This window comes from Girardinichthys multiradiatus, chromosome 23, assembly GCF_021462225.1.
Source record: "Girardinichthys multiradiatus isolate DD_20200921_A chromosome 23, DD_fGirMul_XY1, whole genome shotgun sequence".
In the NCBI taxonomy this organism is placed as follows: Eukaryota; Metazoa; Chordata; class Actinopteri; order Cyprinodontiformes; family Goodeidae; genus Girardinichthys; species Girardinichthys multiradiatus.
The window spans coordinates 22411077-22434186 of NC_061815.1; the positions used below are offsets into that span (position 1 = coordinate 22411077).

At 40.7% G+C, this 23110-nt stretch overlaps 1 protein-coding gene across 1 annotated transcript in view; it reads right to left on the reverse strand.

Annotated features, from left to right (window-relative positions):
* The window catches only part of nr3c1 (nuclear receptor subfamily 3, group C, member 1 (glucocorticoid receptor)), a 32362-nt gene extending 13504 nt beyond the window's left edge, over window positions 1-18858 (reverse strand). The window contains exons 1-2 of the mRNA XM_047353708.1: window positions 18581-18858; window positions 14641-15797 (exon numbers count right to left, since the gene is read on the reverse strand). Of these exons, the coding sequence (XP_047209664.1) occupies window positions 14641-15797 (1157 nt within the window). The 5' untranslated portion in view covers window positions 18581-18858. The remainder of the gene's footprint in view (window positions 1-14640; window positions 15798-18580) is intronic.
* Window positions 18859-23110: the final 4252 nt, after the last annotated feature.

Sequence of the window (23110 nt, forward strand, 5' to 3'; positions counted from 1 at the left end):
CACAAAATTAGCATATCATTAAAAGGGTCTCTAAACGAGCTATGAACCTAATCATCTGAATCAACGAGTTAACTCTAAACACCTGCAAAAGATTCCTGAGGCCTTTAAAACTCCCAGCCTGGTTCATCACTCAAAACCCCAATCATGGGTAAGACTGCCGACCTGACTGCTGTCCAGAAGGCCACTATTGACACCCTCAAGCAAGAGGGTAAGACACAGAAAGAAATTTCTGAACGAATAGGCTGTTCCCAGAGTGCTGTATCAAGGCACCTCAGTGGGAAGTCTGTGGGAAGGAAAAAGTGTGGCAGAAAACGCTGCACAACGAGAAGAGGTGACCGGACCCTGAAGAAGATTGTGGAGAAGGGCCGATTCCAGACCTTGGGGGACCTGGGAAGCAGTGGACTGAGTTTGGAGTAGAAACATCCAGAGCCACCGTGCACAGGCGTGTGCAGGAAATGGGCTACAGGTGCCGCATTCCCCAGGTCAAGCCACTTTTGAACCAGAAACAGCGGCAGAAGCGCCTGACCTGGGCTACAGAGAAGCAGCACTGGACTGTTGCTCAGTGGTCCAAAGTACTTTTTTCGGATGAAAGTAAATTCTGCATGTCATTCGGAAATCAAGGTGCCAGAGTCTGGAGGAAGACTGGGGAGAAGGAAATGCCAAAATGCCAGACGTCCAGTGTCAAGTACCCACAGTCAGTGATGGTCTGGGGTGCCTTGTCAGCTGCTGGTGTTGGTCCACTGTGTTTTATCAAGGGCAGGGTCAATGCAGCTAGCTATCAGGAGATTTTGGAGCACTTCATGCTTCCATCTGCTGAAACGTTTTATGGAGATGAAGATTTCATTTTTCAGCACGACCTGGCACCTGCTCACAGTGCCAAAACCACTGGTAAATGGTTTACTGACCATGGTATCATTGTGCTCAATTGGCCTGCCAACTCTCCTGACCTGAACCCCATAGAGAATCTGTGGGATATTGTGAAGAGAACGTTGAGAGACTCAAGACCCAACACTCTGGATGAACTAAAGGCCGCTATCGAAGCATCCTGGGCCTCCATAAGACCTCAGCAGTGCCACAGGCTGATTGCCTCCATGCCACGCCGCATTGAAGCAGTCATTTCTGCAAAAGGATTCCCGACCAAGTATTGAGTGCATAACTGTACATGATTATTTGAAGGTTGACGTTTTTCGTATTAAAAACACTTTTCTTTTATTGGTCGGATGAAATATGCTAATTTTGTGAGATAGGAATTTTGGGTTTTAGCCCAGGCTCCTCTGTTTCCCAGAGATCAAGACAATGATGGCAGGAGAAAGAAAAAGGGGTAACCAGTTTGTCCTCCTCCCAGTCACCAAGGTGGTGTTCACCAGGACAGCTTTGCTGCAAGGCTTTAGGCTGCTGTTTCAGATCCTATTACCTCACTCACAATACGCTCTCAACCACAAGAAGTGCGCATTAGATGAAGTCCCTGCCATCCAGTGCGCGCTCGAACATCAAATTAAGCAGCTTACATCCAACCACATCATCAGACGCAGAGCTACAAATCTGTCTTTGTGGACTGTCAGAGACAAACCACTCAAAGCTGCAAAGCACTGCGGTGAGACCAGATTTCCTCTTTCAGAAATCATCTGTATGAGTTAATGCTCGCTGTCAACAGGAAGCTCTAGCATTCCCTGAGAGTTTACTTTCGGTCAGAAGACTACAGCCACCCTTAGATGGGCCTCGATTTTGATGAGAGCACCTCACTGAAATGTGACTGCCGAAGCTTATAGGAGTGAGATCAATCAGCCTGGAGGTTTATAGGGGGGAAATGGTACATCGACAATAATACCAGTGTCCCAGTGCCCTGCTTACCAGTTCATAATCCCCTTTTAGCCCTAAACGTCATCAGTAAATTGAGTGACTTCATTCATTCATTCATTCCTTGAGTTTTTCCAGATTTGAACTTGAATGGATTTTTTGTGGGTTTTTGGTGATAGGCCAACACAGAGTAGTGGATCACTGTCAAGTGGTACACGTTTTTATATTTACAAATGTAAATCTGAAAAGTGCGGAGTGCATTTGTATTCTGATTCTCTGGGACGATAATCTGTACAACCACCTACTACATTTAGAGCTCTCAAGTCCTTTGGTGTATGTCTCTACAAGCTTCCCACATACTGAGTAAACTTTTTGCCAGGGTTTCTCTACAAAATAGCTGAAGCTGCTGAAGAAAAGCTATTCCTACAGCATTATGCTGCCACCACCATGTTTGATGGTGTGTTTAGGGCCTGTCTGTTTTGGGAGATGACCATATCCCATTTTGAGGGGATTGAACATGTCTCTGTGAGGTGTTTAAGCTTGGCATACTGTTTTATAATCTAAGCCCGCTTTAAACTTCTCCAACCCTTCTCTAACCTGTCTGCTGTGTTCCTTGGACTTCATGATGCTGTTTGTTCACTAATGTTCTCCAACAAACCTCTGAGTTCTTCATAGAAACAGCTGAATGTTTAAAGTTTCACACAGGTAAACTCTATTTACAAACTAGGTGTCTTTTGAAGGCAATCGGTTGCCCTGGATTACATTTACAGGTATCAGAGCAAAGGCGCCTGAACACAAATACCAAAACACATTTTGAATTTTAATTGGTAAAACCGTGTATGATTTTCCTTCCGTTTCACAATTATGCACAGAAATCCCGTTACGACTGCAAATTCATTCTAATTTATAATTTTACAACGCCTAAATTCAGGTTGAAACTTTAAACCATGTATGTTTTAACTACAATGTGTTTCTATACAAAGGTTACCCAAACGTCTCTTCATCACACCTATATGAGCATGCAAGGGACGAGCATAAGGAAGTGCTTCTTTCCTCAGGTCAGACCAACCAAAACAGTAAGGGAGGAACTGGTCTGCACGCTCTGAATCATTCTCACACGCAGAATAACAATACAGCTTCAGGGAGGGAGGAGACAGTCTGATGGTGTTCCACTCAAGTAACATCTGCCATATATGCTGACAAATGCTAAAGAAGTGTGACGGTAAATACTTCGCATGCAAGGATCTCAAAGTGCCAGCAGATAAATGCAGATAGAGTACCCTTTGTGACCTTCTTATGATGTCAAACAGTTTATGATTACACAGGCCTCTAGGAGATATACACTCGGTGACATTGTCTCCAAAGAACCAGTGTGTTTTCCTACATGCCGTACATATGCGCTGACACTATTAATATTTTCTTAAACTCAAGTATTTGAGATCTTGACCGCATGCTAGTCGTATTTGGCAACATTCACTGGTCTGAGTCGGGTGAGGCTAACTGAAGTTATGTCATTTCCCTGTTTGCTTCCCCAGCACTTGAAGGTGAGGAACTGACTGGAAGAGATGAAAACCTGCTGTGAATGTGCACATTCAAATTTAGATTTTAAAAACAACATTTTTATTCATGCTTTTGTGTAAACATGCACAGGCTCCCAGTATCTGGGTAAGTTATGCTTAGTGTTCAAACAAGTCATTATGATGAGAAGTCAGAAAACAGGAGTTTTCTTGGGATGTTTGGAAGAATAGCGTAGAGAATCACTTCAAGCCCCTCCCCCCAAATGGTGCTGTGCACTGCTGGTCAGCTGAATGAAGCAAGTCTCTTACACTTTCCCTTGTTTCCAACAAGGCCAAATTTGGCTGCTTGGAAATAATTGCAGTCATATAATAAAACACAAACAGTAAGAATGTTTGGAAAGTCTCTGCATTTTGACACCGAGATCATGCTGAGAAATGTCATACCTTCATCTGGTTTGGCTCACATATGTACAAGTCCGTAAATCCTACATATAAGAGACAGTTTTGCTAGATGGTCTGGTCGCATTCACACTGTAAGTGACCAGAGTTCAACTGCTGGGTCTGCACTGGGGTTCTGATGAGCTTTCACAACCGCCCGGACGCTCCACCTACCACTCTTAATGACAAGCTGCACGCAGCACTGCTGCTAAGAAGCCATCTGCAAGCTCTGAGATCTGAGAGCGATTAATTAACCGGCTGATATCCACTTATGTTCTCCTTCTGTAGCTGAACATTAAAGCATTTAAAATTACTAATAAATTCAGCATGTGTTAATTCTATATTTAATCTATGTTTCAAAATCATACAATCTCATACCGAACCATGCTATTCCTGTAATTTGTTTCCAATAAAACATTGTACTGATTGAAATATTACGTTACCTAAAGATATTTTTCAGGAAAAGTGACATAAAAATAAGCAGAGACTGTTGAATCGGAAATTACAAATATCTATATGATAAATAATATACAAACAAAATATTAATCACAGGAGCCCTGCTGCATTCACAACCTTGTTTCCATTACCTAATTTTTTTGCAGTCCAAAGCAGCAGTTATTGCTTTGCTTTGGACTGCAACACCAAGGGAGGAAACTGAACATGACGGAGAGCAAGAAAAACAAGCCCAAAGGACCCGAGTTTCCATATTAGTTTTCCTAAAGGGAGCTGTTACTAACTGTGTAGGTGGGAGTCTGCTTCCTGGTCTGTAAAACGAATTGGACGCTGGCTGCTGCTGCTGATGTGTGAAAACTTATCACCTATAAAGGTAGTTTGCTGCATTCTCCAACCTCAGCGCGGCAAATTTTCCTGGCCCTGCTTATGTTACAACAGAACAAAGCGTAAACAGAAATATCAAAGCAGAGGCTGCACGGGAATGCAGCAATAGTGTGAAAACAACTGGAATGGCTGGCATTTGATCTGGTGCCTTCATTCAGCGCCAGATGTGGGGAGGTGGGAAGAAAAGTAGGTCAGAAGAGCGAGAGCCTAATGACATTCCTGCACACCTACACACGTATGCACGAAGCCAACAAGCGTGCATCACAAACACACACACTCGCACACACAGGCCGAAGAATGAAGGTGATTTACAGCAGCTCGGTGTTTCTGCTGACAGACAAGACCTTTGCCCTTGGTTGCAGGGAGCGAAGATGGACAGACAGAGAGGCAGTCACAGAGCTCCAGTGTTTTTAATTGTTCCTAAGGAGCTGGCTTACTTGGGCTGGAGGAGGCTAATGGAGTCCAAACTGGCCAGATAAAAGGTAGTTTGAGGAACATTTAAACATCTAGAGCCAGTGCAATGTTTATGTTTAACAGAACTCAGCTTCATCATGGTGGGCAACTTGTATTAGCAGTAGTGAGCGTCTATTAGCCCATTCTTCCTCTCATCTACGTTCAGGTGGGTAACCTCAAGTTATAATGTAGGAATACTTTTGCAAATTTTACATTTGTAATAGTTTTAGCAACAATTACATTCCTAAAAACAATAAAGTGTTCAACGGGTGTTGATCGCAATAAAGCATTCATTAATCCTATTTGTAGAGGCATCAAATACTTTCAGTGGCCTGAAATGTTGGAGGACACTGTAAAAAAACACATTCCAATACAGCAGAGGGAGGTCCAAACATACTAGATACATCCTACAAGAGCCGTTTAAAGGCAGATATTGATGTGGCTCAAGGGGAGCTTTAGGGCTGTGGAAAAATCAAACCAGCTGAGTGGAGCTGAACCAGTTCAAATCTTGCTCTAGCATCAGTAAAATAGTAAGAGAGGGAGAGGAGAGAGGGGGGTGTGGCACAGCAGCATTTGCTCCTCTGACCAGTGATCTGTTTCCCAAAGACGGCCAACATTGAGACCCACAAACATCCCGACACTGGACATATATATGGCTTTATACGAAAACATACAGCTATTTATTAATATCCTACCGAGCATAAACAGCTCAGTCATACTGGGCGTCACACCAAAGTGTTTAAATAAGCCAAACTGTTTTATTCGCAGATGTTGTACAATGCTACATTTCATACAGAGACAAGATAATTACCTGATAATTACCAGCTCTACTATTCACCTCAGTTGGCTGTTATGAAGCACGCATATTCAAGTCACCACAACGTCCCTGGAAACATGACAGCTGCCAAAAACAGCCTGAGGGCCGATAATCAGACCCACATTTAATTACAATAACAACTGTTTTTAAGGTTAATCTGTATAAAAATAAAATATAGTTGTTCATGTCCATGCAGGATTAATCTAAAATTCAGTCAGTAACCCAGGCATTTAGACAAAATGCTATATTTCAGCTTTTAGTCTGGGTGTAGTCCCCTTTAAATCGTCTTTTTTTTCTTTGAATATTTATTAAACAGTGAGTGAGTCAGTTTTCAAAGCACACTCACAATTCCCATATGAGAAATAACCTACAGTTCTCCCACCACAGTGAGATCCCTGACTTGTCCAGGCACTTCCTTCAGTCAGCCCAGTTCCAGATGGCAGCAGGATCTGAGTCACTGCTGCTCTCTCATTCTGCACGGCCGCCTTTCGGGCATTTCTCGACTATCGGCTGTACTTTGGTTAAACAGAGAATTCATAGGAGGCCCTGTTAGTTGGATCGATAAAATGTGTGAGAATGCCAGGGGGACGGGAGCGACTGAAGCTGAGAAAATGAAACTCAGTGACTTCAAGTCAAGAGCAAAAAAATAAATTCTTTCAGCTAAAACAAACAATTTTACTTCCTCGTGCCACTGGTTTCTGTCTGCCATCCTTCTCATTCATTTCCTCAATACAGGAGACGGTGTGACTCCATGTATTCAGTAACAAGAGCTGCAGAGGGAGGAATAAACTCCCTGCCACAGAATAGTCTAAAAATGCTGATGGTTTATTTACTGCTCAGTGATAAGTAGATATAAGTAAAAAGCCAAGAGGCCTGTTTCATATACTCACCAATCATTAAGCTCAAACTGATTTCTTTTTTTTAAATGGTTTGGTTAATATTTATTCTTTTGTTGAAAGAATGAATATTATTTTAAAACCAAGAGTTGTAATTTTTTCCCTTTGTACAGCACTAATGTATTTAAAACCTGCTTAAACACAACAAGTGTTGTCAAAGAAAGACTGACCCACATCCTGTTGCTGACCATCGACGAATAAAACGTGAGTTTTTTTCTTTTAGTAAGGCAAACCTGTGGAAATGTTTGGTTTGGTTACAGATCTCTTTTCTACAATAGCAGCAAAAAACTAAATCTGATTACTTTGTTTGCTTCCGTAAAATTAACACAAAAAAAAGAAAGTTGTTTGTTTATAACAAACACAAAAAATAAAAATGATGCCCTGCAAATACTTTCCACTAGCGATTCGGGTCCAAGTTTGGACACCGATAATCTCAATACACCACACTGGGTTTGGAATATTGGGCCGTGAATCATCGTGGGAATCAAACCGTCTCTTAGAGAGCCTAATCAATGTAGAATAATCCAGTCGTGCTTTGACTAGTCCATATTTTCTGCATTTTCATGCCTCTTTCAATCTACATCGTAGACTGAACGAGCTTTGGAGAGGCTCCTGTTTGTGTTTTCACAATTACAGCAGAGGTTTCACTAAAACTGGTGTTTAAAGGATCTCTGTCTAACGTAAAATTAACCAATACAGGACACCAATCAGACCAAGATTAAATGCTGTCCTCGTCTCTTCCACATTCAGCTTAACACCTGCAGTAAGCTGAAAAGCAGATACCAACTTACGTCTCAACCTAAAGCATCAGGTACTCATATTCATAGCTTCTGCTATTGCGTCCAGCTAACGGAGCAACTACAGGGTCCTTAGAGAGACAAACTTAACTTTGATGAGAAATATTGTGGCATGAGATTTGGTTACACCCCAATTAAATTAACTAAAGTCCTGTAGCCCTTTTAAAAAGCTACCATTATTTAAGTTTGTGCAGCAATAAAAGATGTGTTCAGCTTAAAGCTGAACCTACGTTTTTTAAGCCAAAGTTTTAAAGCCTAAAACCTCATCCAGACCCATTCAAGATGGAATTTCTGTGTGTGTCTTGAATTATAAAGTAGATGCAATAACTGCTGTTTACCATTTAGGACTGCTCTAGGCTGCTGGAATAAATAAAATAAGTTAGACAATAGTGGACGAGCCTCAAGTTGGTTTGGGTTGTTAGGGGATGTGCTTTAGCTACCGGGTTTTGTTGTGTAAAAAACCTGAGACAACAAACACTGCCAACACTAAAAACAGCGGAAAAGATTAAAAAAAAACTTCCCCCTGTGTGTATTTTTAAAAAAAACATGGTTTCTGAATTCATCCATTGTTGTTACCACTTGTGTCTCACATTGCAGTAAATTTTGTTACTCCTTAAAGAAATTCAGTGAAATTAAGAGTCTAATCAGCTTGGATAAATCCGTTGCTGCTGGAACGCCGCCATCAGGTGAGAGAAAACCCTCCTCACAGATGAGGTTATTCTGTGTTGGGTTTGGCATGACAGATGACTGTTTCAGCTCCACTTAAACATTTAGTGGTATTGGCTGAAGTAACGCTGGAAATACAAGCTGCATGGATGACCCTGCACTGGAGGTCGACCACAAGTTACGCACATAAAAAAAGAAACGGTGGCTCTCTAAAGTGAGCACACCCCTGGTAAAATTCCAGGTTTTTGTGCCTTAGAACAAAAATGGAACAAAAACCTGACTGCATTAGTGCTCACAGCCTTAAACTAATACTTTGTAGAAGCACCTTATAATTCAATTTCAGCTTTCAGTGTCATTTGATAAGAGGTTTGTCTGGATCCCGCATCTTGCCTTGGCAATATCTCCCAAATCTACCCTGCAAAAGGTCTCCAAGTTTACTAGATAGCGAGATCTCTGTCCACAGCCCTCTTCAGGCCACTCCAAACATTTTCTGTTAGTTTTACTTCTGGATTTGGCTAAACCATTCAAAAACTTTACTTTTCTTCTTAGGAAGTCAGTATTTTGTTGACATGGCTGCATGTTTGGACTCCCAGTGATGCTGAAAGCCAAAATCCCTCTTCATCTACAGTTTACTTGCAGACACACAGAGATTTGTGGTGAAAATTGACTGGCATTTGGACCTATTAATTATTTTATTCACCTCGACAAGAAAACTTGTTTTGGAGCAAGGTTCTGAGCCAGTCTCAAAAGGTTTTGGGAAAACAAAAGTTTAGATGATGCTTCAGCCTTGCTACCCTACATCCCAGTCCAGATGAAAGTAGAGAATACAATATATTTTGTCCTATGCTCCAAACCAGCGCTTGAAACCCGCCGCAACTACTACTGCAACTACGGTCTCACATTTGTCTACATTTTGGAAAAAGGTCCAGTTTCTGTCACTGTAATCTTACAACTTCCCCAGTTATTGATGCCGTGTAATTCTTTAACACACTTCTCCTGAGTGATACCTTTGTACAATGAGTTCATCTTGATCCTTTGTAACCTCTGGCAAACTATGGCTTTCGCTAAAGGCTGTAAATGACCAAATGCCAGGACAATCTTAGCTGAACTTTATTTCTGTCTCATCAGATTCAATGGATGGCAGATATAAACTCAAGTAAGACTGATGGCTGAAATTACATCTAAAGATGCTTTAACGAAGCATTTGTTTCAGGATGTGCAGGTTTGTCTTCTGGCTGAATTGTACAGAATGTACGCCACAATAAAGCTGGAAAATGTTGGAAAGGATTCCCTAATGTCTCGATTTTTTTAAGTCTCGAAAGCCTGGAATTTTTACAGAGGGGTGTAAACATTTGGGTGCCACTGTAGCAACATGCTGAGGCAACAAAGTGCTGCTTTTGTCTTCATGAGCAGGAAGCCAGCTTTATTACATTCACAAAAAAATAAAACACATAATTGATTGGAAAAAAAGTCCCCAAGACCTCCTAAAGACTCATGATGCTCATCAAACCCAAATTTACAGACCAAATAGCCCACGGTGGTTTGTCTCTTAAATAAATATTCAAATCAGGTCTGCCGGGGCTGAGCAGGAAATGCCTTCCCACAAACAACGGTTAGCAAAGACAGGCCTAATAAAAACCTGGGATCTTCCAGAGGAATTTGCTTTCTGGGTGTTTTCACAATTCATCGCAGGTATTTCTTTCCACAGCATCTCGGATTCAATTAGGTCACCTTACATGGAGAAACCAGTTATCCCATGATGAGGGTCTGAGTTCCACCGAAATAGTAACAAAGCTGACATTTCCCAGAGCAAATCGTTCTTTATTATGTGTAAATCATAGCTTTGTAAGTCATACTGCAAAGCTGTATCGTATAAAAAAAAAAAAAACAACAAAAAAAACCAAATAAGGGCAAACGATGTCCTTTGAAGTGCATGTACTGCAAACTGGGATGAACTTTAGTCACTCCTTCGTAGAGAAAGGTGACAGAGTTCAAGGTTACGGAGGGTTGTCTAATCAGTACTAAGCAAGGACATATTTAATAGGAAGAAGGGGCAGAATTGCTTGTAAAACTGAAGAACAAAACCGGACAGAACTCCAGTGATGACCACCAAACCATCCCTGCCTTCAGGACTCGACATGAAGAAAAGGCTTCGCGTATAAGCAAACTTCCCCTCATTACACACTCATAAATGCTAAACTTACACCCTGATACGTTTGACAGGGCAAACAGCCACACACCCACTGAAAATAATTCAGGCTCATGCCACACACACACACACACACACACACACACACACACACACACACACACACACACACACACACAGGTATAATCCTGAGCTTAAACACAAACGCACACCTACTCCGAACACAAAGACAGGGTGATCAGAGAAGATGAGGTGTATCTTGTGTCTCTTCCCATTTGTTCCTGGTCACCTTGCAATCGTACAGATGTCGCCATGTAGTGAAGGCAGAGCCGAGAATGAGCTAAACAAGCCACGAGGCCCGTTGGCGTGCAAACCCTTAAGTTGACCACTCACGGTCAGAGATGGAACCAGACAGGCGTGAATGTGAGAAAGACACAAACATGAGAGCTGGCCGTTTCCAAGTTTCTTTCATAGCTGGGCCTCCAACACTTTAAAGGGCAGCAAAGTAATAAAGCTATAAAAGACACGCTGTAAATATGTAAACACTAACTATAGAAAGAAACTGCAGCAGAAATGTTAACACAAAACCTCTGAAACAAGAACAAGAGCAGGAACAATGTGGCGCTTTCATCCTTCAATACATTCAAAGAATTTTAATCTTACAGGACATGCATGAGTGATCTTTGAAGGTCATAATTTGTTCGTTCCACTTGTTAAACCATGTGTGGCAATTGGACCTGCTTCTGGGATGATGTACCTGGATGATATGTGCAGGAAAACTAAGAAAACCCCAGATTATTTAGCATGCAACCAATGATAAATTACTGTGAAAACAGATGACCGTGAAGTGGAAGAGGGGAACATCATAAACTAACAGATGACCCTTTAGGTTTCTGCAAAAGTTAACTAGGTCGCAAAGACATAAGAGGTGTAAAGCTGTACAATACATTGAATTGCAATCGTCATCACATCAGTGTCTGCAACATAGTAACCACAAAGGATTGCCTGGATGCAATACTTGGCAAATATATTATCTCAAGTGTAATGCACTCAGCTCTGCATAAAACATATCTAGCTAGTTGAATAAATTCTAACACCAACAGTTTATCCTTAGTGAATAAGATGCTTGAGCTCTTGGAGAGTGATGAGGACCTTATATAAAGACATAGAAAGAAAAGTGTCGTGGAATTGAGGCTTAACAGTAATCGATATTGTTATTCCAATTAACGATTTTCCTGAAATTGTGCAGGCCTAAAGAGCAACATTCAAAATGTTTATTTCTTGCCTTCCTGTCATGAGCAGTCAATGCTGTATATATTTATATTAGGAGCAGAGGCAACTTCATGCTGCCTAACCAGAATGAAGTTCTTCTATACGTGATGAGCAAGGCTAGCATCACTTCAACTCTTTCTCTCTTGCGGCCTGAATAGACTGCAAGCATGTATCGCCATGTAGAAAACAGCCTCCCTTGGAAGAGCTTCTCGCATCTCTTCGTTTCCTCTGATTTCAATCTGAAACACCTCACCGTTATTGAACAAGTCTTCTTCTACCAGTAAAGGCATTGACACTGAAAGCTGTTGTTGTTACTGCAACCTGGTGGTGCTTAGGTTCGGTGCATTAACTGGTTGGAGAAAAGACGGGATTATTCTGACCAATCAGGGGTGAGCAAGCTGAAAATAAATTAAATAAATGAAATAATCCTTCTGCTAGCTGATCCATTAATTTTCAAGCTTGATGACCTCATCAGACCTACCCTCTCTTTCCTTTTTTAACTCAGACATTATAAACATGATGCAACAAAAAGCTGTTTGTAAACCTTCTGACCAGAAATTAAGCCAACAACTGAACCACATTGTGAGACTGGTTATTCAGCCTCACCAGCCGCACGAAGCCAGATAAAAGTCTGTCTGAGCTGAACTATAAATGGCACGACTAAATTCACAACTAACATATTACTATTTTTGTAAATGCGTCTTGACGGAAAGGACAAATGTTCAACTAATTTTCCTTTTCTGGTCTTTTCAACAATAAACCGAACCAATGGGGACCAGGGAACCGTTTCACTGCACAGAGGTTATGTAAAGCTTAGCAATAAAGTGGAGCAAACAAAAAGTCAGCAGTTGACAGTTATAAAGCATGACAACACCTGTCTGAAAGCATGCAACCAATCTTTCCAGGTGCCGTTCCGACTTCTTATAAAGATTTCGTGGATTTAAAAGAAAAAAAGAAAAGCAAGTTTTTAAAGATGGTATCGTGCATGTCCAGACAAGTACTCTTATCAGAAGTAGGGATCTGCCAATAACCGGTATGTAGGTTTTAAAAAGCTTCTGTTTCAAAATGCTAAAATCAACCTTTCCTGTTGTTTAGAAGAAAAAAATGTAAACAGCCACTTCTGAGCTTTTATTAACAATTTATCAAGTTGTTTCAGCTCCACTTAAATATTTAGCAGTATTAACCCCAAAAACTGAACTAAAATTTGAAAAATAAGTTTGACAGTCTAGTTTTAGGAATGGGCTGATTACCAGGAACCAGTTCAAGTCAAAGGTTTCCCATCGTACCACTCCAACAGTTTGTGCTGAGAAAGTTTCAGAGTGTGCGGAGATTTCTCAGGCTGTACAGAGCAATGAGAGACACAGGGTTACCCCTCACCCAGGATATTGCTGCACATTGCCAGTCAGCTGGCAAAAAGAAAGCTACTAGACTTTTTCTATGCTCACAGAAAAAATTCTAATTGCTTCTCTGCTTCAGTTAAACATCCCACAATCCTGCGCTGCATCACTATCACTTACCCAGACAGATACCACATGGCCACCCCCCCCCTCGCTTTTTATTTATACCTTTATATCGCCAGACGTTCCTATTGAGATCAGAAATCTATTTTACGTAAAAAAATCTGGTGAAGGTAGCTTCCACATAAAGCAAAACTATCTAAAATCATATTAAACACTAAGTTTTAAATTGCTGTGAAATCCTGTGAGTTTTAGTTTAGCAGATTTATGGGTTTTTAAGACCTTTATGAAATAAATTTCAAACCTACTTTAACTGCAAAAAAAAAAAATGAACATAAGAACGTACCAGTTTATATTTAGGTTACTTTTTGAAATTAAACAGGTTAATGATACCTTCATCCTCTTATGTTTGTGTTTTTCAGCTGGTTATTGTCAGTAGGTTTTAGCAGACGTCTGAAATCCCTGGTTATAGGCCAAACTTTGCTAATATGAACGTTTTCATGACGAAGGAGCTGGTATGTGGATAACTAACAACACTTTGGTTTCAGTTCCCTAAACAAACTACAATAAGCCAGTTTGGGGATAAAATGTCTTTTTAAGGGATTTACAAGAAAGCGAAATATCTGCCCATTAGGGTGCATTCACACTGCTGGTCCAATCCAGGGATCGGTAGAAGGGAGAAAATTCATGCAGTTGCAACGGATTGTTTCAGGGGCAGTATTGCGCTGATCGAGAAGAAAACAAACACAAAGAAGAAAGTCTGTCTCATCAGGGTTTCTTTTGCTACTTCGGGGTTCAAATGTGTTCCTGCATCCCTTCCCTACGATACATAGCCCCAAGGGACATTTTCAAGCTCTTTCGTCTTTGGATTCAGGTTCTTACTTCGTTTTTTCTCTTCTTATTCTACTCAAGTATGCAGCTTTTACGTTAAATCCTCTCTTCTTGATTTTGGTACGCTGGTCTGTGAACCTGCAAGCGAACCTCTCCAGGGTCCAGATAAACTGCGCCGATACCGGCAGTTGTAACCGTGCCAGGGTCTGGTTCTGTGGTCCGTCTCAGGGTACGGGATGGGTTCACACAGGCGTGATCCGCTCCAGAAGCTGGACTCTGGCACGGAACAAAGTGTTCCAAAGGTTTGGTGTGAAAACAGTGATAAGAGTTTGGTCAAGCCATTATTGGTCAGAAGTACTAAAATGTATCATACAGTGACTTCTCATACCGGCTTAAGCCTCATCACCAGTGTGCTTCATTTTAGTCACAAGTATTTACTCAGTGGCCGACCTAATTTATGAAAATAAATAATTTTACTAACAAGATGTGAGTATATGGTTGCCAATGTACTGAGATGATTTGCTTTAAATGCTCTGTAGGACAAAAGGTATCTGTTAAAAGTAAGAGCAAACAGTAGCAACCCAAATACGCTTGATGATGTAAAGTGATGAAAACATATACATATATATATATTTTTTTTTTATCTCATTCCGGTTATGGAGAATGAATTTACACATCAGACCTCACAGTCCATAGCTACCTGCATTATTTACCTGGCAAATGAGAAGGAGGGAGAACTTGACAAAATCTCACTGGCCCTGCGGATTGCTGAGGCGTCGCCCTGGTTCCTGCTCCAGGCTCCACCGATGGTCATTACTGGGAGGAACAAGCCTGGTTTCTGGTCCTTCTCCTGCAGAGCATCGTTGTTTCTGGCGTTGATCCCAAAGTGGTAACTCTGTCCCCCTGAAGTGCTCACCCCACAGATAGAGATGGGACTTGAGCCACCCATTTGACAATATCCCGCAGAAGTCTTCTCCTGCTTGATCACGCCTGGCGTGCAGAGCTGAATGAAGCCGGCATCTTTTTCTTTTTTCACCACGGCTGGAAAAGTGGTTGTAGGGGTTAAAGAAGCAGACTTGGACAAACCTATGCTGGATTCATGTGGGCTTGTCAATTTGCTGCTGTCACAAACACCGGTGAGTGACCCAGACGTGTTGATGCTCTCCACCGCAGGAGGTTTCATGTCCCTCTCGGATGTCCCTCTCATGTCCCCGTCTGTGAGCAAAGAATCGTCTGCCAGCGTGGACAAAAAGGCATCATCCCCTACGTAAAAATCTGAGGGGGATGCAGTGAGATCAAACTCCTGAAGGAGGTCCAGACTGGTTTCGTTGAACAGTTTCTGGTTCATGTCCACATTACCAATATGGTCAAAGTCATGGTCCAGATCACTGGGGTCCTGCTCGCCTTTATCCATGGAGAAATCCTCAGTTTTCACAGCGAATAAGTTGGGATCTGACCCCCCAATGAGAGAATCCATGGAGGACTGAGTAATGTCTGTCATACTGGCATCCAACTGGGGAAGGACCTGATGCCCAAAGGTATTAGAAGTCTGTGTCTGGAATAACTGCAGCTCTTCGGGCGTCTGATCTTTGGTCAGTCCCCTGGTTTCTGAAATTTCAACCAAGGAACCGATGGCGGCAGGGGCTGAGGCGAGCTCCTCCGGAAATGGGCTGTTGCTGAGGCCGTTGGTCACCTGTCCAGGCTGCATTAATGGGCTGGATGGAAGAACAACAGGAGCAGAGGTGATGGGCATGGCACTGTGAGGAGCCACCTTCAGAAGACCTCCCTCCTCAGGGCTTTCAGTGTAGACCAGTTTGCTTAGATGGTTCTTTCTTCTGTACGCTATCTTCTTCACTCCACCTTTATCCATCTTTTGATTTGAGGAAGAAAACATATTGTTAAAAGAGAGAGCCCATGAAACCTATTCAAACACACTAAAAGGAAGATAACTGGACAAGTGAAAACTCCAGTTCACAATAAAGTGTGAAAGCTGGAAAATATATGATGAATAAACATTATGATTACATGCTCACATTCTGGTGATTGACCCTCTTACTTCTGCATATTACAAAAGTACCTACAGAACTGTTCTTCATGTTCCCACACAGAAACACAAACAGTGACAAAACATTCAACATGGATCATTTTACTAATCAATTAAGAAAACAATATCTGGATAATTAATGCTGCTGATCTCACAGGGATCCTAATGAACAATGGCAGACTATAAACAATAACATCTGTCCAGAAATCACGTATTCTGAACTTAATCTGGAAGCCCCTTCTGTTTTCTAACTGGGTGGACAAAAAAATCAAAGGTAAAGCCAGAATGTTTTTAAAGGCCCAGATGCCTTGTTGGACTCAAAAGTAAGATCTGTCGGCTAATTTAAGGGTAAGAAGAACATGTGTGGACGTGCCAAGAGTAAACAAACAAGTTCCTGCAGACAGATTACGCTCTTTGCAGAAGGTTTGTACATCAATCAGACTGAATTATATAATCTACTATGCAGTCTACAAGGGCACCGATTCTTGACAGGTCGACATACATATTTAGAGGCTACATTATTCCTTTCATCTTTAAATGATGACGTTTTTTCAAACATTACCAATAAAAGGCAGTAGGTCACAGATATCAAGATGTATGCAGGTTTTTAAAGGTTAACGCTTTAAACCAGGCAAATCTGTCTGTTTTTTTTTTTTTTTTGGTTTAAGATCATTTCATAGAGATGCCAGGGTAAACATTATCTGGAAATATTTCTTACTGCTAAAACACAGACAGCCATGGTGTGGAAACTGAAGGAGCAACACCCGTCGCTCATATTAAGGTGACGCCGTTTTACTGTTGAGAAGCTAAAATTGACACGTCATTTAGGCAGCCGACTGCAGGCTGGGTACCGGAGCAGACAGCCCGACTTAAGACCTTGTGCAGAACAGCAAAAGCGACCAATAGTCTGGACAATAAGCATATTTACCTGAAAATGTATACTATTAGTCAGAATTGTGTTATTACTAATATACTGTTAATACATGTAATGGATATTTATTGTATATTCAGATTTAAGTCTGTATATTAAAGTCAAAGTCACATAAAAATAAACGCCATAGGTCACATTATCGTGACTGTAAAAATCATTATTTTAGCAGCAGCAAGACTAATTATTTTTCTTTTTGTTTTAAATAAAGGCAAATAAATCATGATTAAACATTTTTGTTGTAAATGTTAGCATCACTGACATGATCCCACGAAACCATGGTGTTTATACCTACCAGGCGGACTATTAACAATAAAATCTGTCCTGTTATCAGATAGATTCAGGAAAATTTCAGGAACCAAAGTCTAATGGCATTTAATAGCCTTTGTGGATACACTGCAGAACAAAGTCTCCCACAAAGTAAATTTGCTGTGTTTTCAAACCACTCAAGCAGTTTGCAGGGATCTTTTTAACCCCTCTGTGGGCGTAACCTTTGAGTAATGCACTTCCAATGAGATCTTGTACATTTTATCTGTTGCAGAAGTTGGGACCCCATTGTGGGTCATGGAGCATTGAGTGGGGGTATCGAAGTAATCAAGCTTTTTCCTAAAACTGAAAAAAAAAATGTTTACATCCAACTATATGCTACTGGTTGATGTGTTGCTAGACCTAAACTGATGGACGTTGTTAGTTTTGATGCAATTAATTAATAAAAAAAACAACAACAATAAGGTTCAGTAATTGACCTGCTGATCACCAATCAAATGCAATCAAGAGATAATCAGTCATTATTATCCAGGACTAAATAATTAGAGCATATTACATTGTAGTCAAAAAGACTACACTTTGTAGAGCCATATTCAGGGTCATAAACCACTCTTAATTATTTCATAGGTAATAGGCTAGAATATTTAAGATCCTCTGCTCCATTGCGGTTATACTGTATTAACATGGCGTTAGTTGATTTGCATTTCCTGGCCTCGTAGTAAACATTGTACATTACTGTGTAGTAATACTACTTGGTAGTCTGTATCTTTTAACCTATTTTAGTTTCCTTATTTGTTTCACCTCTTAGATGCAATTTGCCTCGGTTTCATTCATGTGAGACCTTCTTTTCACCCTGACAAAATCTAACATATTTAAACGTTGGCTCGGCGCCAGCCCTCATCTCTGATTTCCTCCAAACAACTTTCCAGCAGCAACTGTTAATCACAACAAATACTGCTGCAAGGCCCGGGGCCTCTGGATCCTTTTGGACCCTCATCACCCTATGCATCTTGAGTGGTCCTTGCAACAGCATGACAGTATGGTTGGGTGTACAGCAACCCATGGCGTTTGACAGTTAGCTTAAGCTAGTTGACGTTAGTTTGAAAATACTCACTAGCGCTGGGGCACCGATCTCCACGCATTACATACTAGTTATAACAACCTTAAATAACAAGGATTCAGCCGCCAATTTCACGCGAAGACCATCAAATGTCACCGAAATCAGAGATCTGCTACTGTTAGCATTTTACGAACTGCTAGCATGCTAGGCTGCAGTGGTTAAGAGTTAAAGTGGCTACATTTCGAAGGGCTAAAGGCTATCATAGACATTATAAGTGCATTTTCTAACTATTATTGGGTGATGTTAGTGTATTAAATCGTATGCAACAAATATAATAAAAACTATCATATTTACCCTTGATATGACAGGCTGCTAATAAGAGTCCACAGGTCATCAGTCCACATTGTTTTGGTTGAAAGTGGCAGTTCACAACGACTGATTCTGTTACTCCTCACTCGTCGTGTCGTCGCTACATGACTACACCAAACAGCAGCACACGTTATTCTAGGTGTGCTCTGTCTGCTTTTCAGTTTCCCAGTTCTGATTTTGCAGTGAGTAGTCATGCAAAAATGTCACACTGCCTAAGCTGCGCTGCTAGCCGCTGGAAAAGTAGGCGCTAACCTCTAGGAAAAACATACAAAATGGAGATCAAGGCAAGGCAGCTCTGACCAGCTTTCAGGGAGCAGCTCTGCCACCTGCTGGCCGCTCAGTGGAACTGCGCAAGATCAACCCAGGGTCAACGTTGAGGTTCAGAACGAGAAATGAAGATTAGAGATGATAATAAAAACAAAATACCAAACACAGCTATAATAGACAGAAACAGAACAGAAAAAGCAACAAAGTAACTAATGGCATACCACTAGGTGAATACAGCATTGCAAAACAAATGCAATTGAGAAGACAGAACAAAACAAAATAATAAAAGAAGAGCAATACAATTTTGACTCAAAACATTAAATTAACTATTTATTGTTTGGTAGCAGCCAAAATTTGATGCACAAGTAACAGCTTATAAATGTATCCACAACCCGGAACCTTTTTCACATTTTATCATGCTGCAACTGTAAACTTCAACATATTGGATTGTATATCACATAACAACACAGAGTTATGCATAGCTGTCAACCTTCATTACTGGAATTACACCTGCAAGTGTGTTGGGGTATGTCTACCAGCTTTTGCCCATTCTTCTTTGCAAAATAGCTTAAGCCCTTGTCACAGGTTGCTATTTGGAATTAGGTCCAGACTCCATACTTTGCCTGGACCATTCTGATACACGATTATGCCTTGATCTAAACCAGTGCAGCTCTGGCTGGAAGTTTAACGTTTGCCCCCAGTCTCAAGTCTTTTGGGCCTCTATAATGTTTTTACAAGGAATAACATGTTTTTAGATTCATCTTCCAAATCAACTTTGACTGGTACCCCTGTCTGTGTTGATGGAAAAAAACAGATTCACAGCATGAGGCTGCCACCACCATGTTTTGCCATGGAGTGATGTGCTTGTGTGGTTGTTGTGGGTGACGCACAGTGTAGGTTTTCCATTACATAACCCAAAAGGTTCCAAATTCTGACCAGGACAGACTTGTTTGCTGTGCCACTATATGGCTTGTAACAAACTGCCAACAGGACCCTGTATTGATTTAGTGCTCAAGGAAATTATTCAAAGCATGTAATGTTGTTTTAAAACCAAATCCTGTCTTAAGACTCTCCATAACTTTATACCAGTCCTGGCCGGTGTGTTCCTTAGTCTTCATGATGTTCATTAATACCCCCTAACTAACCTCTGAAGCCTTCTCAAAACGGCTGTATTTATACTGTGATTGTATTACAAACAGATAGACTCTATTTATTCATCAGGTGTCTTCTGAAGGCAATTGGTTACATTGGATTTAGTTTTGGGGCATTAGAGTAAAGGGGGAATGTAAATGTACACTTTAAGATTTGTATTTTTACACCATCTATAATTTTCTCTCTGGTTCACAATTGTTCGCAATTATTGGGTTGCTTTAGCAAATAACATAAAATCACATTCAAAAACAACGTATTAGTTGTAATTTAACAAAATGTAAAAAGATATTTTGAAAGTAGACATTTCCTTTCATTTTAACTTTGTCAATAATACAGACTTAATCACCTTCATTTAATGCAGCAAAGAACAACGTCTTTTCATTTTCAGATGGAGTCATACTGACCACACTGCCCTCTAGGGGCTTAAAACATCACCTATAATTGAAGTCGCAATATAAGTACTTTTATGATTAATATAACATAATGTATATTTTTCAGAGGGGTTTATTTAATTGTTTACTTTAAGGAGTTTAATCTTTGTCTGCCATCAGAAACTGGAGTCTATCTGAAAACACCGTAATTTACTGTGTTTCTCTAAACGTGCCAGTTAACACCTCGGCCTCTTTCGTGTGAAAATATGAGTGGAAGAAAAAGTGAGTGGGAGAGGAGGTAAAAGGACAAGGGATGCTGCGTGTGAACAGGAAGAATATCTCTGCAGAGAGGATCCTGTTTGGAGTTTTTGTTGCTTTCGAGGTGGTGGTTCTAGTTTTCATGAGACATTCACTCACCTGACTTCATATCTGAATGGAGTACTGCTTAGAGCACAGATGTTGCAATTTACTTTTTATCAGAAAAAAAAATGCTGATTTTTGACATTGTAAAAATGAAATAGGATCAGATTTTAAATGTTTCTTCAGAGCCGCACCAAAAAAGAAGTAATGAAAAGGCTTGCAAAACCTAAGCTGCCATTTTAATGTTCCAGCACATAGAGATTTCTTACTTCACGCTAAGTTGGAAGCCAAATTGTGTTACATTATTCATGCAAGAAACTCAACCCCTTTCAAAATAGAGAAACTAACCTGGGATGCTTTGCAATAGGCAGGAAATAAGCAATTACAGAAGGATGTTTCTAACGGGATGATGAGTGAGATGAGCAAGTCGCAGGATTTATAGGAGATCTGGGAAGAGAATCATTTAGAAGCAAATCTAGGACAGGAAATCAGCATCTGTCACAGCTGTGCTGCATTTTAAACAAGCCACAGATCTAATGGAGGTACACTCTGCATGCTGTCTGCTGTAAAATTACGATCACTAAATACTCAAAACATTACAGTACCACAGAGACAATGTAAGAAGCAAAACATCATATCACTGGAGAAAAGAGATCAGAGAGCTTGCCGTAGCTCTAAATCCCCACTGTTTAAATCCCACTCAGTCCCCTGCGGCTGCTTAGCAACCCCTCTCCAGCACAATATACTGTGAATTAACAGGGTAAAGCGTGACCGCTGCCTCCTCAAAAACCACGAGTCAAGGGTGCTCTACCATCATTGATGCTCTCTTTTTCTCCCTCTCTCAGCAGAGCGGGAACAAAGGGGCCCCTGATTTTGTTAGAACTTCAAACAAATTAAACAAGCTGCAAACAACAAATTCACTGAGGCATCGGCAGTTTTTTTTCTTGTGGCTCAGAAACCTTCAGCGCAAAGAAAAATTAAAACAAGTTCCCAATATTCAGCTCATTATGAATATTTAGGCCTACATGTTATTGCTTTCATTGTGTTGCTGCACACATTTGTGACCCACTTAAAAGTGTGTGCATATTATTTAGATTCACATTAACGTGTATGGAGCGTTTCACTTCAGCCAAAGTGGATTTTGTACCCCAAGGCACTTGGCTTCAGATTTGCACGGCTGACTGTGTGACTTATTCACTCAACAATTGCTCTGCAATCAGTCCCAAGCCTCCGCCTCCCTTTATCCAGAACAAAATATTCCAGTGATGAGGATTATTCAGGAGTTTATACCTATAAAGATTGACACACTTTATCCAAAATGGGTGAAAGAATGGAACTCATACTTAAAAGTGCCTTGTAAAGTATTGATATCCCTTTGAACCTTTTCCTGTCACGTTAAAACAACAAACTTCAATGTTATTTCACTAGGATTTAATGAGACAGACCATCTCAAAGTAGTGCATAGAGGAAGGAAAATGGGACATGATTTTCCAAAGCCTTTTAGAAATAAAAATCTAAAAACCATAGGGTACCTATAAAGCCAGCCCCTTGACACAAATGCCCCTAAATAAAATATATTGTCGGGATTGGTCATCTCACCATAAATCCAGCAGTTCTGTGAGGACCTCAGAGATTTGCAAGATAACATCAGTGAACAATTTTATCTTAGGCTGCTTGTTCATCAGTGAACAAACAGCCTTATGAAGATCAAGAGACACACAAGACAGGCCAAAAGATAAAGTTTTGGAAAAGTTTAAACCAAGGTTATCCTGATTCTTGAACATCTCACAGAGCTCTGCTCAGTTCATCTTCTAATTAGGGAAAGAGTATGGCAAAACTGCAAACATACCAAGACATGGCCATTCATCTAAACATACAGGTCCTTCTCAAAAAATTAGCATATTGTGATAAAGTTCATTATTTTCCATAATGTAATGATGAAAATTTAACATTCATATATTTTAGATTCATTGCACACTAACTGACATATTTCAGGTCTTTTATTGTCTTAATACGGATGATTTTGGCATACAGCTCATGAAAACCCAAAATTCCTATCTCACAAAATTAGCATATTTCATCCGACCAATAAAAGAAAAGTGTTTTTAATACAAAAAACGTCAACCTTCAAATAATCATGTACAGTTATGCACTCAATACTTGGTCGGGAATCCTTTTGCAGAAATGACTGCTTCAATGCGGCGTGGCATGGAGGCATTCAGCCTGTGGCACTGCTGAGGTCTTATGGAGGCCCAGGATGCTTCGATAGCGGCCTTTAGCTCATCCAGAGTGTTGGGTCTTGAGTCTCTCAACGTTCTCTTCACAATATCCCACAGATTCTCTATGGGGTTCAGGTCAGGAGAGT